Source organism: Falco peregrinus, chromosome 2 (genome assembly GCF_023634155.1).
Source record: "Falco peregrinus isolate bFalPer1 chromosome 2, bFalPer1.pri, whole genome shotgun sequence".
NCBI lineage: Eukaryota > Metazoa > Chordata > Aves > Falconiformes > Falconidae > Falco > Falco peregrinus.
The window spans coordinates 50,159,533-50,177,446 of record NC_073722.1 but is presented as its reverse complement, the minus strand read 5'-3'; the positions used below and the strand labels follow the sequence as shown (position 1 = coordinate 50,177,446).

General features: G+C 38.2%; 1 protein-coding gene across 4 annotated transcripts in view; it reads left to right on the top strand.

Annotated features, from left to right (window-relative positions):
* SORCS2 (sortilin related VPS10 domain containing receptor 2) overlaps positions 1-17,914 on the top strand; it is a 579,304-nt gene that overhangs the window by 503,508 nt on the left and 57,882 nt on the right. For all 4 annotated transcript variants that reach the window (XM_055796804.1, XM_055796801.1, XM_055796802.1 and 1 more), the window contains exons 12-14: positions 6,084-6,160; positions 13,472-13,563; positions 15,116-15,223. In XM_055796804.1, the coding sequence (XP_055652779.1) occupies positions 6,084-6,160; positions 13,472-13,563; positions 15,116-15,223 (277 nt within the window). The remainder of the gene's footprint in view (positions 1-6,083; positions 6,161-13,471; positions 13,564-15,115; positions 15,224-17,914) is intronic.

The window sequence follows — 17,914 nt, the reverse complement described above, 5'->3', positions numbered from 1 at the left end:
TGTCAGCATGTAACAACTGTGGAGTCATACTTATTCAGGCCAAGAATCCATCTAGAGCGGTATCCTGGTTCTGCTGGTGACAAAAGCATTTGGGGAAGTGTTTAAGAACAATTCAGGTGTATATGGTCCCCCAGGCCATGTTTTGGGAGAAGGTACACACATGAGACTGTTTCTGTTAAGTGCTATGGTCAAGATAGCGCCAGGTTTACCTCTCCTAACCTACATAGCTCAACAAAACTATCGTACCTTGGCCTTCTACCCTCATATACATCCATCGTGATGTGAGGCATGCCACACACATCCTGAGTTTCATCATGTAAACCCACCATTTTCATTACCTGTAACCCTCATGTTACTTCAGGTAATTTGGGGAGTGGGAGGAACCTTACAAAAATACATCTTCTGGCCAAGGCAGCACTACCTGGGGAGAGCTGGTGCTGAGCACTCTGTGGTGTGAACATGGCTGCATCATGCCAACTGGCCTTGGCTGCAGGACAGTGTCTGGCCTTCCCTCATTTCATGTATGCGTTTATATTTGCAATAATGCCATCCCGTTATTAGGATCAAACCTTTAAAGGTATGAACCTTTAACAATGCCTTTAACAACAATATATTTAAAATTGGATGACAAATGTAGAAAGCAAAGCTAAAGCAAACACTCGCAGTAACTGAAGGGTCTTCTTTCCTGTTACTGTCATTTAGCTACAAAAAGAACATAGAATAATGTAAGACAAACTTGAGAAGCTTCTGTATTACAGACAAAACTTCTTGAAACTAGATGGCAAAACATTCTGTGTCATGTGTCAGAGGAGTTTTCAGGCCATTTAAATCAAAAAGTCTTGTTACCATTCTACCATTTCAATACTATGTATTAGCTCTGGCTAATATAGCCTTGTTGTGGTTTAACCCTAGCCATCAACTAAGCACCACACAGCCACTCACCACCACACCTCACCCCCTGCCTCTATCCCCCAGCAGAAATTTGGGGAAGAGAATTGGAAGGGTAAAAGTGGGAAAACTTGTGGGTTGAGATAAGAACAGCTTAATACTTGGGGAAAATATTTTTTTTAAAAATTAAAAGGAAAATAACAGAGAAATAAAACACAAGAAAGACAAGTAGTGCAAATGAAAATAATTGCTCACTGATAACTGATTGATGCTCAGCCAGTCCCCCCAAAGTGGCCCCCTGACAACTTCCTCCCCCCCCCATTTTATTACAGAGCATGATGTACCATGGTACGGGATATCCTTTGTGTCAGATGGGGCCAGCTGTCCTAGCTGTGTCCACCCCCCACCCCCCTGTGCCCCCCAGCCCACTTGCTGGTGAGGTGGGGTGAGGCAGAAAAGGCCCTGACTCTGTGTGAGCACTGCTTAGCGTTAACTAAAACATCCCTGTGTTACCAACACTGTTTACAGTGCAAATCCAAAACATAGACCCGTACCAGCTATTATTAGAAAATTAGCTCTACCCTAGAAAAAAACAACACAAGCCTGCAGTTGATTACCCATTCCAGGTGCAGTAACTTTTTCAGTATGAACTGAATTGCCTTCAGTGTATTAATTACCTTTACTTGTTACCACAAGTGGATTTTGAGACGTAACACAGACCCACTAAAATGATGGGAAAAGTTCCATGTTGTAGTGGCATGCATTAGGAGTTCCTGCAGATATTTACAGGTGTAATAAGGAGCGCAGATTTTGGTGTGATTCACCAGGCTAACAGCACACTGATGTTTGTGGGTGTGCAGTACAGCCCAAACACTTCAGGATGTGGTGGGAATGGTATTCACATGCTGAAAGTGTTGGCTTCCAGCATAATTTGGCCATTTCTCACCTTCTGTATCACTTGATCGTGTTGTTAGTTGTGCACATGTGTTATTGGCTGCCATGCTCACCACAAATATGGTTCATAACTCTCTTCAGATATGGCACGGAAACTTTCAGGGTGCCTCAGCTCTACTCTGAGTGCTCCTCTGACTTTGCAGTTGTTTGTTTATAATGTTATTAATGTCGGGATTTTTAGCATTTCATTTGATGTGAATTGGGTCTGTTGTAAAGGGGTTTACAAGCTACTATTACATGTGCTTTGTTTAGTTAGTTGGCTTAATTCAGTCACATGACACACTGCAAGGTAGCTAGAGCCTAAAATTAGGCACTGTATTTTAAATCTTAGAAAGGACAGATTGTCCCAAATCTTTGAATTTATTACTTACTAGAACATAGAACACACACACACACAAAAAAAAGGTTAAAACAATGTAACTCTTTAAATAGACAAACCCCATAACTCTTATGTGACACATCTCAGATAGGTTTACAAATAAATTTGTGGTGAGTCTGCTAAATTCTTGACAGACTTATTCTGGTCCTACTTTTCCAGGCTAACAGCTTTCAAAGATATCCTTGGTTTAACAAATTCTTTAAATACCCCTATGTGTTCCTGTGGAAATTTCCTTCTGCCTGTCACCTCCAAGATTTGGCTGTGTGGCTGCTTCCCACTGCAAATAACCCACTGTGCTTTGCCAGATCCTCCCTGTCTCCGTTGGTGATGCAGGTTTCCTGCTTGTTGCCTCACCTGCTTTTTCTTTCTGAATGCACTGATACTGTTTTATAGCAAGACGTTGTCTGCGGTACCTACATAGGAAACTGCAACTAAATTGAGAAGTTTTATCTTTCCTTACAGAAAGGGTTCTCTTATGTGCTTGAAGACTTGACTTTATAAAGTTTGAAAAATTATGTAATATCATTTAATCTCCTAAAAAAATCTGGAGGTAGTGGAAATTACAACCTCCATAAATGGGCGGAACATTATGTCAGCAATCAGAAGTTCCTGCATGTGCCAATTCTGGGGTTTCACCCTTGACTTGGGGGTGTATTACTTTCAAATTTCAAAGAGCAATGAAGTCCTTTTTCCCAAAGCAGTACACCAGCCTCTATGCCAAGTTTGTCATCAGTTGTGGGTTTTGACAGAATGGCATTTCTCTGTAATTATAACTGAGTCCACCAATTCCTTTTGCTCACTTACCAAGAAAAAGCAATAAAGGTAAAACCAAAAATAGGAGAAGTCATGTCTGCCTTGTTACAGAACTGCAATTATAGAGCTGCTGCTAATATCTTTCGGTCATTACTGTATCAGCTGGATATAAAAGGGTTTCTAATGAAGCACAAGTTGTTGCTGTTTAGTTTAAAGGCTACTTCTCCATTAGCTAAGGCAATTTACCACTACACTTTTTCAAGTGCAGATCCATAGTAATTCTCAAAATAAAGACCTACTTATGCAAGTAGATTTCAGTAAATGGTGAAGAGAGGTGGAATAAACAGGATTTTTCCAGGAGCAAAACTAACAATGCATTCATTAAGGGTGTCTGTGCAAAGAAGGGTGTAGACTGACAGCAATACTTTAGATTCTAGCAAGCAAATAAATATTTCTATCCTCAGCTATTCCAAAGAAAAGGTTCTGTAAGTAAATTGCAGAAGCACAAGAATATACCCATTCACAGAGACATACACCAGTGAAAACTAAACAGAGGAAGGTAAGAATAGCAAAAGGAATTTCTTTTGTATAAAACGTAAATCAAATCTCCCTTCCCTTCATTTCTTGTTCATATCTCCTTCTAGTAACCAGATTAATCTTTGCTACACAAAGCTGATGGGATGTGGTCCTATTTCCTGATGAGATCTGTGAGAAATGGGAAAATAAGATTATTTTTCCTGATCTTTGATCACATAGGTTTTTAGGATTCAAAGTGTTATTAAGTTCAAAATGGCCATGAACCAAATTAGATATAAACAAACCTGTGTTTGGGGAGAAAATACAACTGAATGTTGTACAAAAAATGTGTACACACAACTTAAGGTGTAAAGCTTTCATTATGGAACTGTCTCATTAGATAATATTCACTACTTTATCATGTTTAATTGTTGGAGTTTTGTCTTTTATACTGGAAGACCTGCCTAAATGAATGCAACATGGTTGTAACCAAAAGATGTAATTTTCCAAGGACTATGGGACACAATAAAACCAAAACTTGAATCTGTTCTAAAAAAATTGAACCTTTTATCAGGCCTATGGTCCTTTGTTCTTAATGCTGATGGTGTGGTTGTAACTTTCTGTCATGGAGATTTCATTTTGGTTGCTGGTATCACTAGACCCTTTGTTTCTTAAAGCTAGAGAGCCTTATGTAAGAATGATAAACCTTTCCTGAAGCCCCACGATAGCCCTTTTGCTATGCTGGCTACATGGACCAAGGCAGCAGGCAGAGTGGTGGGAAGGTGAGACCACATGTCTGGCAGGCAAGCACCCTGCAACCTCAGTGCTGACTTAAGGGTAGGATGTTTTTTGAAGATTAAGGTTTTTGCAGGGAAATAATAGGAGCTGTTCACAGTTATCTGTTTCTCTTTCCTTCTTTCTTGGCACAAATGCTGTCATATCCAATAGTAGTCATGAGGGTCATCCCTACACTTTGAGTCTAAGCTGGTTTTGGCACGTTGTTAATCTTACAGGTCTCACATCTGCTTCATCCACACAAGCCGGTTCCTAAGTTGGTGTTCAGTCCACACCACCTTCATCCATACTGTACTGACCTTATCAAATCTTCTCATTACCTACAGAAATAAGGTCTTGTTTTCAAAATGACATGGCCAAATAGATCTGTGCTGAATTGTTTGGTAAATGAGAAAGCATGATGTGGGTCGGAAAGATGAAAAGATGAAAAGAAGGGGCAGTGGCATCTTCTGAAATGTTACATGCGGTTGAAAGACAGGCACTGACTCCTATAAATTCACCATAAATATCATCATATATATTATATAAATATATATCATATAAATATATGCCATCATATATATTATATATATGATATATATATGATATGATATAAATAAATATATAATATATAAAGTCAACATAAATATCCTAATACTGTCTATGCTGCACTTAGAGTTAAATAATGTAGAGTTATACCATTAAACAGTGGAGCACATGCAATCTTGATGGTCCAAATAAAGTGTGTATTTTGGGCAGCAAACACTATCATTCCTCTCAGGAACCTTTCAGCACTAGTGAGCACGCTCTGCATAAACAGATCTGTTTTGGTGGTTAAAAACAACTATTTATATAACACACAAATTAAATTTCATACTGCTATCCTAATCTCAAGTGTATTCTTTCCTCATCTCTTCTACTTAAGAGGATCTGATAACTTTTCTCTCATTTCTACTGTAAAAACATGCAAATCATAGATTTATGCCAAAATCCCCTAGAGGATATAATTTAGAAGGAATATTGTGCTATGATTGCTTCTCCCCTAGAATGCTGTAAACTGCCTGATAATTTAATAGTTTGCTATTTTAAATACTGCATGTTAAATGATGGAGATCTCAGTATTTGGGATTGCATCTGCTAAGGTCATCTTCCACAAGTTTGTTTTAACACTTCTGTTTGCTTTGCAGCAATCTGAATGCTAGCTGCTACTCCTCAGCGCTTTTTGTCAAAATATTCAGTATTTTCCTGGTCAATATTTAGGTAAATCAAGTGATTCTGCTTTAGATTCTTTTGTATTTACACACTTTTTCAAACCCCCGGGCCCTCTTTTAGGTGTTATGTATTTATCCAGATGCTAGATTTTGCTACCACTACATAAAGTCTTAAAGATCAAAGATTCCTGATTTTAAAAATTCAAGGTGAATAATTTTACAGAATGTGATTAAGGTTGAGGTATGGCTTCTGAGTTTATGAGTGTTTCAGACTTGTATCTTAAATATATGTGCTTTTATAATAATATTTCAGCATGCAGCAACAAAACTAAAATGTTGGTTTGGCCTCTGCATTTCAATATTAGATTTAAGCCTTTATTGCTCCCACCTATGGATAGCTAGCAATGTAAAGGAAGAAGTTAAATGTGCACTTACATGTTTTGAAAAGGATTTATCTGGTGCTACCAGAAATGAAGTAAGCCTGCTAATCATCTGTGTTTAGTTCTTGCTCTGACCTGGAAACTTCTCACTCTGACTGGCATCAGAACTAGATCCAATCTCTCTGGCTCATGTGGATGCAACCTTTGTTTCCTCGTGTTTTGTGACAGGTAACCTGGGGTCCCAGCTGGTCGAGTACAAAGAAGAGATGTACATAACGTCTGATTGTGGGAACACATGGCGTCAGGTAGGAAACAGGAAACAGCAAAGACACCTGGAAATAATTTTAATGTACCAAAAGTCATGAATTTTATAATGCTTTACTGATCTTTATATACCCATTCCTTTGAGGAAGATGGCTATTATTATCCCCATTTCACTTGGAAACTGTGAAAGATTAAGAAGGTGATTTGCAAAGACTCAAATTGGTCAGGCTGTCAGGTTCTGCTGAAACTCAAATATTTTGGTCTCTCTAAAGATCTTGTAAGTATCTTGTGTAAAAAAACATAGAGTCTATTGAGGTTTTTAATAATTTAATAATTTAAGTAATCTTCCTATGCCAATGATGAAGTGGACTTGGGCTGGATCTTGCAGTACAAATATTCCAAGCTAAAAGATGTGGTTAATGTAGAACAGCAGCAATTCTTCTGCTTCATAGTCTGAAAACTGGCAGTTAAGCTTAAATTTTGTTCTTCGTTGAAACTTAAGAAGGAAAAAGAGATTTTTAAAAATCCCATAAACCTTAGAATGTCTTTCAGTATGATTTAATCAATTATGGGACTAAAAATAAAAGAGTATTAAAAAGAAAGAACAATCATGCAGTGGCTGTAATTGCATTTGAGTTCTGGATGTCTTTTGCTTCTAATGCTGGTGTCAATTCAAGCATTGCACTTTTCCTATGTATTTTTTCCTAAATTGCTCTGTCTCAGTGTGGTGAGTTGACTGTGGCTGGGCGCAGGGTGCCCACCAGAGCGGCTGTGTCAGTGCCCTCCTCAGCTGGGCAGGGGGGAGGAAATGTAACGAAAGGCCCGTGGGTCGAGATAAGGGCAGGGGGGTCACTCAGCCAGTACCGACAGGGGCAAAACTGACCCGACCTGGGGAAATTAGTTTAATTCATTACCTATCAAAATCAGAGTAGGATAATGAGAAAATAAAAAACCAAATCTTTAACCACCTCCATGAGCTGAGGGCACAGCCGGCCTCGCCGCGGCCTTCACCGTGGGCTGGGGGGGAACCTCTGCTCCGGCGCCTGGAGCCCCTCTGGCCCTGCCTGCACCCACCGGGTGTCTGCGGGGCTGCTGCTCGCACACCTGCTCACTCCTCTCTCTGGCTGACATTGCTGTTGCACAGCAACTTTTTCCCCTTCTGAAATACTTGGTCCCCCTGCTGCTACCACCGTCGCTGATGGGCTCGGCCTTGCCCAGTGGCGGGTCCATCCTGGAGCCGGCTGGCGTTGGCTCCATTGGGCATGGGGGGAGCTTCTGGCAGCTCCTCACAGCAGCCACCCCTGTAGCCCCCCGCTACCAAAACATTGCCATGCAAACCCAATACACTCAGTAGTGCTTAATCATGGGAATATTTTCTTTCTGTGTCTATATGGCAACAACACACAATATGGAATCTACTTATAATGTTTGCCCAGGAGAAGCAAAAACATTCTCAAAGTGTGTCAAAAAGTCATTAAATTTCAGTTAAAATAGTGTTTTATTGTCCAGCTGAAATAAAATTAAGTTGTGTTAATTTCTGAGGACAAATAATTGTGAAAATGTTCTCACTTGTGTTACTGAGCTTGGGGAGTTTTAAGTTAAAAAAGAAAAATACAGAGTGTTTCCTATATTGCTATTGTAGGGTGCCATTAATACTCCACAGAAGGACTTTTTCAAATAAATACATTATTTTTGTCATGATAATATCCTTTGAGGTTTAAAAGATAAAATTTTATACCAAATACATTCTTGAAATCTACCATATGATAAATAGGTGTTTAAATGCAAAAGCCTTCCAGGATTTACAGTGGGTACTATGTTGTCTGATACTTCACAGAGTTCATGCTAATAATTAATTGTCACCATTTGCCAAGATTCTATCATTTTTCTGGGGTGAAAAATAAGAAGAAAAGTGTGAAGGGCCTCAGGTTCATATCTTTGCTGCTTTTTTATTTGTGAGACACTCAGGCAAACATTATGTGAAACCTGAACTTGAGATGACTATTCATGCTGTAAAACCACCCACAAACTGATCCCTCATTATGACAGTCAAAATGAAAATCACCATTGCTAGCTTTATTTTAATTAAAACTGCTATGAAGCATTTGAAAGAGCTTACTCCATCTTAGTATTTGTGATCAGAACAAAAGTGTATGTTATTGTATGTATTTTATGGCCTCATTGTTGAAACAGTTCTTTCGGAGGGCAGTGCTACATTTCCTTTCTCTGTTGGAGTTCATGCAACAAAAGACAAGGCTTCAGTCCGATGACATGGGTATTATTTAGACAGTAAATTACAGGTCTCATGAGTTGGCAAAAGCAGAGCAAAGCTCACATTTTGGCACAACTTTTTGGGTGAGTTTAAGTCACTGACATGGAAACTTTGTGGTTGTCATTAGTGAGTGCCTGTCACCTTTCTTCCATAAAACACATAACTTTTCAGAGCTGTCTACAGATGAGGAGCAGTCTGTTCTTGCATAGAGTGACAGAGCAACGAAGAAAAGTAAATATAAAAGACTTAGGAGAAAAGGGAGTTCAAGGAATTAATTAAAAGCTTTCTGGAAATAATAGTAGCATTAGTTCATAAGAATATAGGACTGGAAGGAATGTCAAAGATCAAGTAACTTAACTGTGTGCTCTGAGGCAACATCAAACATACTAGGAACATCTCTATCAGAGGTTTGCCAGACCTGTTTGTTAATCCTTCACTGTAGAAGATTCTGCAGTCTGACAGTGGGGTGTTTCACCATTCTTCATAGATTTTTCTGAATATTTAACATAAGCTGAATGTGCTTTTTGCTGTTGTACTTGCAGTTTCACAAATTCTGCAAGATAAGCTGATTTCTTCTTGTCTTTGGAGAGGAGTGGTTTTCTGTCATCTTTGAATAGCTTTTCACTTGTTGAAAGGTGGTTATCATGTCTACCCAGAGTATAGTTTTTTTCCCCTTGGAAACCAGCAAACTCAAATCCACTGCTTTTCCTAATGGATCAAATGTCTAAAGTGCTTTTCAGTTTTGTTGCTTATTGGTTGGACTATCTAAGACATCCCTCTCCTGAAGCATGGTAAGACTGAATGCAAAGTCACAAATTCTATCAGTACTAAGCAGAATGAAATTGTTGCCCTTGATATGTTGGCATTACTGGCATCTCATTTCAGAAAATTTCTCCTTTGCACTAGCATCACATTGTTGACTCAGATTGAGTTTGTGATTCATAACTGGGACCATTCCTTGAGTTCCTGAATTTGCAATACATTCTCAATTTAAAAATGATTTACCAATCATTTTCCTTCCATAATTTCTTAACCAGCTGTATACACTTAAATGATTTCAATTGAACCCTATTTCCATAGCTTGCATGTGGTAAGGTTGTATGAGAGTTCAGGAAGACTCTGCTATGGTAGGATACGCGGTCAGTGTTTATCAGTAGAAATAAAAATGCCCAAAAGAGTGTTTTGTGAAATGAAGTAAATACTGGTGATAAATGGAAAAGAGTGGGAAAATAATGGAAGATTGTTGAGGAGGATTGTAAACATGCTCAAGTGACTTGCAGCTGGGGGTGTCGAAAAACAGCTATGTCATACTAGTTGTTCTTTGGCCTTGTGTATCGGTCAGGTAGAACATCTGTTTAGGTAACATGGGCCTGTGACAGACTTAGAGGTACCCTATTGAACATGCTTGAGATTCCTGCCCTGCTGTGGGAAAGATCAAAGCACAGCGGTAAATTATGCCTGCACGATCCCCAGAAATACAGGGAAAACCGTCAGGTTTAGTGAATGCGCTAGCATGGACCAAGTTCTGCAGTGCCTGTGTCTGCACTTGTGTGCCTCTGCCCAAGTGCTGCTTCAGGGATCCCCTGGTTGGTGAGGGAACAAAAATAAATTTACTCGCATTTCATCCGTGGTTTTGTGCTTGTTCCTGCGTCTTGTCTGTGCCGGCTCATGCAAAAAGTAAAAACAAAGATTGTGATTATAAGTAGCCACAATACCACCTGGGCTGACTGCAGTTGTTCTACCTTTCTGTTGCATGACGCCTGAGCTGCTTGTTGCTCTCTCTTGAAACTGTCATTCAACTGTGTATCATTTTAAGGAAAACTGAAATTTGTGACTTTACTGTACAAGCACTGTAAATAGCAATAGTTTAGGAGCAGGCTGACAAGTAGCTTAGACATCCATGCAGCAGCAGTGATCTGGCCTGTAGGAGAAGGGAATCTCACCTTGACATTATCATGAACTAAGTGGGCTTAGAATCATAGAATCATTAAAATTGGAAAAGGTCTTTAAGATCATCGAGTCCAAATGAGTCCACAGCCCTGCCAAGTAAACCACAAAGATGTAGCCTAAGTGAACTTGTGGGATGGATATGTCTATTTGGAAAATTTTCCTATTATACCAGGAAAACGATATCATAAAATGTGTTAATGAACATGATACTGAGTCAGGCAGATAAATAAGTCTTGCATCCTGGGAGAAATGGGCTACCTTTGAACACAATTTCAGACCATGAAGGTTTAAACACTTTTTTGCCCTATGGGGCCTGTTTTTTCATTCATGATTTTTAAAATATTAGGATACTCTTTCAAATGATGACCTTGTGACTCTTTCAAGAATGACCTTGTATATGCATGTAAGTGTTTTATTTATGTTAAAAAAAATAAATTTCTCTTCACAATCATGTTGCCATTGCTATTTCAACAGCATCTGTTACAACTCTGTGCTTGAAATAAGGCAGAGTAAGAGAAAGGTCTGACTTTCAAAATAAATGGCTTAAATAAAGGGAAAAAATCAGCCTCAAAAACCCTTTCATATTTGTTCTGCTACGAAAGCAGCTAGTGTAGTAACAAAATGATTAAGCTAATAAGGTTACACATAAAGTCTGTTGTATGTCTATAAACTGAACCTAGATCTCTGGAGCTTTAGTCTAGTGCTTTGTTGGAATACTATTTCTCTGTGTCAAATCATTTTTTGTCAATGCAATTTGGAAAACCTTTGTTTAAGCAGAACACTTGTTTTTCTGCAGATGTCTTAAGAGATATGGATTGTAACACCTTTAAGCACAACAGGAAAGGCTGCAATCCCAGCCTCTCACCCCTGGGGAGGTCCAGCTGGCTCTTTCTGTTTCTAGATTTGAATTTAGAAATGAATGTCACTTTGGTGAGAGAAGCAAGTGACTCTGGGCATTCTGAGTTACTTTTGAAACTTCTGTATCTTAGAGTAAAACTGTGTGGCATATATTTCTGTAGGATCATTTAAACATGTTTTCATTGATTTCATGAATGCCTCCTAATTGTTGCCAGCAAATATTCTGGCCTGAAACAGCTGCTGAAATTGTTAGGACAGACACAGGAAAAACACTAAGAGCAGAGGGAGGAGAGGTAGAAAAAATAATAATAAATAAATGACATTATGATTATAAAGCACTTAGCATGCTCAAAAAATTATGGAAGGAAAAAACATAGAAATAGGTTATGAAAATTGTGTTCTGTAGTGGCTGGCTACTAGAAAGGATCATAATATGTTTATTCCCTGGCTTTAGTTAGTGGAAGAGACATGTATCAGAATTTATGGCTGACAGTGAACACACGTATCTCGTGTTCCTGGGTTTGAACTTCAGCTCTGACACTGAGACCACCTGTGTCTAAATCCTTTGCAGACTGTCTTGATTTTGTTTCCAGAAAGTAGAGATATTTACTTTTTGTGCTGAACTACACAGGCCTGAAATTGTTAATTCCTTTCAATGCACTGAAGATGAAGAGTTGCTTTCATAAGGAATTACATACATTTTGGTTATAAAACATTTGAAATGTTCACAAGAAGTGCATGATATAAAGGTGGCATTAATATGCCTGTAATGTGTCCACTGTGCTTTATAGTGTGCTAAAGCTAGTGTGTGAAAAAGATGCACAAGGAAGTGCCACAATGCTTTTCTGGGAAAACCAGATTTGGATAAAGTGATGCAGATACCAGCTTCCTTTATCTTCAGTATGACCGTGAAGATTTTGGAGACTTTGTGTCCCAGCCTATACTGTTTCATTTTGATTTGAGCAAAAGTTCAAACAAAGTTTAGAGAAGGATCAAAATTCTGCTTGCTTATCTGACTCTAGCTGATCTCATTCTTCTGAAGTGCATCTAAAATTAATGCCTGTCCTTTACTGAATGCTCTTCTAAAATATGCAGCTGTGTGGAACAAGTAGATAGGCCTGTAAATGCCTCATATCAGGTTTTTGCCTGTAAATTGGCAACATTGAAAAACTGATCAGACACTTGAAGCCCTAGGATTCCCATAAAATATGCTCTTACTAGATGAGAGGAAGACTGAATTCTCAACCCAAATTAAATGCTTACTTTTTTTGAAGTAATTTTGAATGTGCTCTAAGACACTTTTTCCCCCATCCAGCTCAGTCTTGCTGATAAATCCTCTAAATGGAACATTTAGTATTGCCAAAAAAAGAAGCATTTATTATTGTCAGTATTTTTTGCATTCACAAGGCAAAGTAAAGCTAACCTTTATGTTTTTCACTTTTGATTTGTCAAAGCATGTAGGAGGCTGCATGTTCATCTATTAACTGCTAAGTGTGTATAGTAACTAACTTTATCACCTGTTCTTATGTTAAATGAGCTTTCACAGGTTAATTACATGAGTAAACCTTATCTTAAAACAGATTTCAGAAGTAAAAAAGGGAAGATATCTATCTGTTAATTCATTTCAGTATTGTTGTTGACCTCTAGAAAAGAAATGAAAATTATTTAGGAAAGTTTGAACCCTTTATACCATTAAATCAGTGTTATATATATATTTTGGTTCCGAACTCAGAGTGGCCTCTTTGTGAGATCACATGAAGTTTGAATTTAAATAAATCATTGACACTGGAAATGCAAAAACCATGCCTGCACTAATTATTTCAAGCTCTGTAGAGGCTGGAGAACAGGTGAGAAAGTCACAGACTGCAGTACTTTTCCTATTTTTCATAGAATTAGGCTACAAAGCATTTTATTCTACAACATACACAGAATATGGCAAGTACCAAAGTAAGGTGATAGGTCACTTGGTGATATACAATAATAAGGAATGCAAAATGCATACTGTAGAGAAATATAAGCTTGGGCTAAAATCACTTTAGACAGTTTAATCTGATTGTGATTTGAACCTGAACATTTTCTGATTCACCACTTAACTTGCTTTTCTTTTTACAGCTGGGAGAAATATAAAAGTTAAACTGACTTTTATGTCCTTTTCAATTTGAAGTGCAGACATTATAAAACATAGAAGTCTCTTTATCCTGATTTGTTTGTACATTTTATTTCTGCTGTTTTGTACATTTGCTTAGCTAGCCTTTTTTTGTCTGACTTGTAGGTCTTTGAAGAAGAGCACCACATCTTATACCTGGACCATGGTGGAGTTATTGTGGCCATCAAAGACACCTCTATCCCTCTGAAAATACTCAAGTAAACCTACAGTCAATTAGAGTAGAGATATTGTGTATTCAAGACCTCAGGCAAAGTTCAAAGTTTAGGATGAGCACTTCAGTGTGATCATGTATGAAATGCAGGTGGAGTCAGCTTAATTTAACATTCATTAGGTCAATAAAATACAGTTGGATATTTTCTTAAAGATTACCTCATGGTGCTGAAGGTACCATGCATAATACATTAATAGTAATAAAACTTCCTTGCATCAGCATAGGTATTTTTGCTCAAAAGACTATCCTGGAACACTGCGGTATAAACCACGTTCTGCATGATTGTTTTCTGCTACTGGTTTGCGCCACCAGTGTATGGCAATGATGCTTAACCTATGATGCATATGTGGCTTAGGTATCCAGTCAGGATAGATCATTCATGCTGCAGTAAAGCTCAGTCCCTTGCGAGGGCCACAGTGAATGAAAGGCACTGAAGAATAGCCCTGGGTTGCTCTGGCAAGGCCAATATAGTGTAGACCTCGGGAGCCAATGGGAAAGCACTTATGTGCTGTGTAACACAGTATGGAAGAAGCCTAGTTCATGTGTGATCTTCATGCACCAATTAATTTTAGTATGCATAGATTCTGTCATATAGTGATAATGCAGCAAATGGCCTTCTCAGCTTGCTTGGCAGGAAAGGTTTGCTGCAAAGTATTTTGTTATAAAACATCAAGTTTTAAACTGCATGATAGTGAAGCAAAATATAGTAACCTTACGTAATGGCATACAAAACTACCATAGTTTGCTGCAAAGTATTTTGTTATAAAACATCAAGTTTTAAACTGCATGATAGTGAAGCAAAATATAGTAACCTTACGTAATGGCATACAAAACTACCATAGTTGGCATAAAAAACATAAGAGATCTTTATCACTTGTGACTCGGTTCATTTTTGCACAATCCTGTATACACTGATAGTAACTAGGCTACTTGGTTATCTAGAATGAAAACCATCACGAACCTACTATCCAAAAGACCTGGAGGAAATATACAGAAGAAAAGAGACTTTGATTCATAAATTTTGGATACACAGAGTTTTTGAAATATGTTTTGTGATTCATCAGCATCTTTTGCAAATTTTTAAGTGGATGGTAGCAGCTGTGAAGGGCTATCATCTTGGTGCCTACAGTTACCACACCTCCCACAGGTTTTAGCAGTTGGGCTGGTTTGTCTCACATGATTCACTGACCTCTGGTTAACAGGTCTCTAGCTCAGAGGCTACTGGAAAGAATGAAGTATAATTACCTTGCTCTTGAGCCTTACGAGGCAGCAAGATCGTTTGTTGACAGACTTTTGTTTTTATCTCCATGTGAATTTCCATTGTTGTGGTAAATTTATTATACTCCTTCTAATAAAGATGTGAGCCCCTGTATACATTGCTGAGAAAAAGATCACATTAATATGATATATGTCTAGACACATTGTATGTTGGTGATCATAAATCCTGGACTTGTAATGAGGGGATTTATTTTTTAATGAATTAATTCTATTTTGTATATTTAGAGTTGTAAATGAAAACCATTTCTGCTTTTTTACAGGTTCAGCGTAGATGAAGGCCAGACTTGGAGTACACATAATTTTACTAGCACTTCAGTCTTTGTGGATGGATTACTTAGTGAACCTGGAGATGAGACATTGGTCATGACGTGAGTTACTGGCTTCATCTATCTTCAGGGCTTTCTCTGCTTATATACTTGAGCGTAGTTGTAACGATGTTTGAGATAGTGCTTGAGTCAGTGGCTTTTGCTTCTTGCAGTCACACAGACTCTTACACTGATGTTCAAATTCCCTAGCACGCAACCTGTCTTTCAAATTACCTGCATGCAGTATTTCAGATTGTAAAAATGAAGTGTTGTGTTCATATGAAATTTTGCAAACTTACCACAAGGGAGAGTGAAATAATAGGACTGAAAATACAAATCTGAGAAACACAGGTAAAAAATTTACTAATTCCTGTATATTTTCTGTTTCCTACCCATTCTTAGGCAGACTTCAAAAAATTTAAATAGCTGTTGTTTTCATGGTGTAAGCAACTATATTATTGTCTATATTGTTACTATATGTATAGTAACTAACATTGGAGTATTTTCTGTAACCAAACACTGTGATAACACATACACACTTTTATTCTTACAGTGACTGAAGCAGATGCTGTGAATAGAGTTAAAAATAACCAAATTCTGCAACTCGGGCCCCTGTTTTTCTGTCTTTTTCCAAAGGGCCAAGGACATCTGGATCTGAGCTGCAAGTTCTGCTCTGTGCCCTAGGATAAATGATAATATTTTAGAAGTGCCTGAGAGTAAAAAACACCTGTCCAATTAGGAAAAAAGGCACATGCTGACTGCAGCAGGAAAGGGGAATGTGCTCACAGATATCCAGGCTGCTACGTGTGCTCCTATCAGAACAGCTTGTGCAATCTTTTATATTGGACTATTGGACTTCAGTGTGTGCATGACAGGCTTTTCCTCCTAGAAGTTACAAATAGAACCGCATTTGACATGTACTAGTAGCATTTTCCTCAGGGGAAAAAAAAAAATATTTAGCCCAGCATGGAATTGTGAAAAGGATCCTCAGCAAAACAGAAATCCTACCCAATGTACTTAAAAATAGTGTGCCAAGTTCATAATGCTGTACTACGCAGAGCTGAATTTGGTATGTTATTTCTTTCTCCCCTGTCCCATTTATCCTCCATTATACGTATATGACCTGAGAAGAACAGTATTACCCCACCATCTTCCCTTTCCATTTGATGGTATAATATATGCCACAAGGTGATACTTATGCCTCTGAATGAAGGATTTCTATTGATTTCAGTGTCAGCAGAGGGATCAAAAGCTTATCCTAAACTGTACTTATGGCAGATAAAATGATGTGTGATAACTATATGCTCTGGGTTATTTTTTATTACTAAGTATCATTAAAAGCAGTGATTTTGTGAAGATTTATTTAAATATCTGGCTGAATGGGCTAAAGAGCTCTTTTAAAGCACAATGCCTTTCTGAAACCGTCCATCTGAAATACATAAAACTAGTTAGATTTGGTACATGAGCTCAGATTGACAAAAAAGCGTTGTGTGACTTGTAGATTTCTAAGGGCAGAACAAGAGTGTGACTCCAGCACCTCAGTGCCAGGCTTGTAGGTTCTTACTTTGTAGCTAGTTCTACTGAACATGGAGGACATCAAGCACTTATTGTTACAGACTGGCCCTGAAAAGACTTACAGCCTTCCTACCACACTCAGAAGATAATGAGAAGAATAAACTGCAGTACGTGTTTCCTTGCTGACATTGCATCAACTTCCTTGTCTACCCTATGGCTTTTTGTTGGGCTTTACCTTCAGGGTGACTATCAGCCCAGTGGTGCTGTCTGACTTTGTCAGACCTTTTGTCATTCTGTCTGTCTTAGGTAATTTTTTATCAGAACTTCACACTTGTACTGAGTTGCTGCACATGACTTAATCTACAGTGATTTGCTGCACTGATACACACTCCCTGGAAGAAAAAAAAAAAAAATCACCAACCCCCCCCCATGCCATCTTTTCCATTTTATTAGATAAAAGTGTGTTTTCTTCTGGGTAGAACATGGTAAGGTGAACTTGTGTATGGTAATGGAAATAATTTAGTAGTGTCTTCCACCGTGAGGAATACCCAAGTCCATTATGAAGGACTTAGTCTGACATTTTTTACTTGTACAGGAATATAATTTTCTCCCTTTGGTAGGGAATCTGTTTGAATAGAAACTTTGAATAAATAGTCCAATGTCAAAATATGCATAAATTAGGAAAGAGAGTATAATTCTGAGGTAGGAAGTTAATAACTGTAAAAGTGTATAGCAAAACTGTGGAACAGACACTATTTCATTTAAACCTAGAATAAACTCACGAAAGAGTCAAAGAATACTTTACTTGTATGGAAAGTGGCTGTTACTGTAGGGTAAAACCCTGGTTCCACTGAAGTCGGCTTAGGGGCTTCCTTCAATGTTTTTAATTTGTGTTGAAAAAATAATATCTACAGACATATTATCTGGGGAAAATGTTAATGAACCTGATAACACTGTGTAAAAGAGGCTTCTCAGTCCTCAGCATGGTGACTGGGATATTGACTTGACTTGTAAAGGACTTCCATTTGAATTCCTGTTCTGTCCTGACTTAACCAAAATGAAATGGCCTGGTAGGCTTTACTAAAGGAATGGAGGAATGTGAACCTGTTTGCCTCAAGCCTTCATTTCAGAAAGTTTTGTTTTTTCTCCAAAACGGGGCGGGGGGGAAGTTTACTTATCAAAAGTTTTCTTAAAACTGAGTTGTCATCTGCCAGTCAACATTAATTTAAATCATTCATC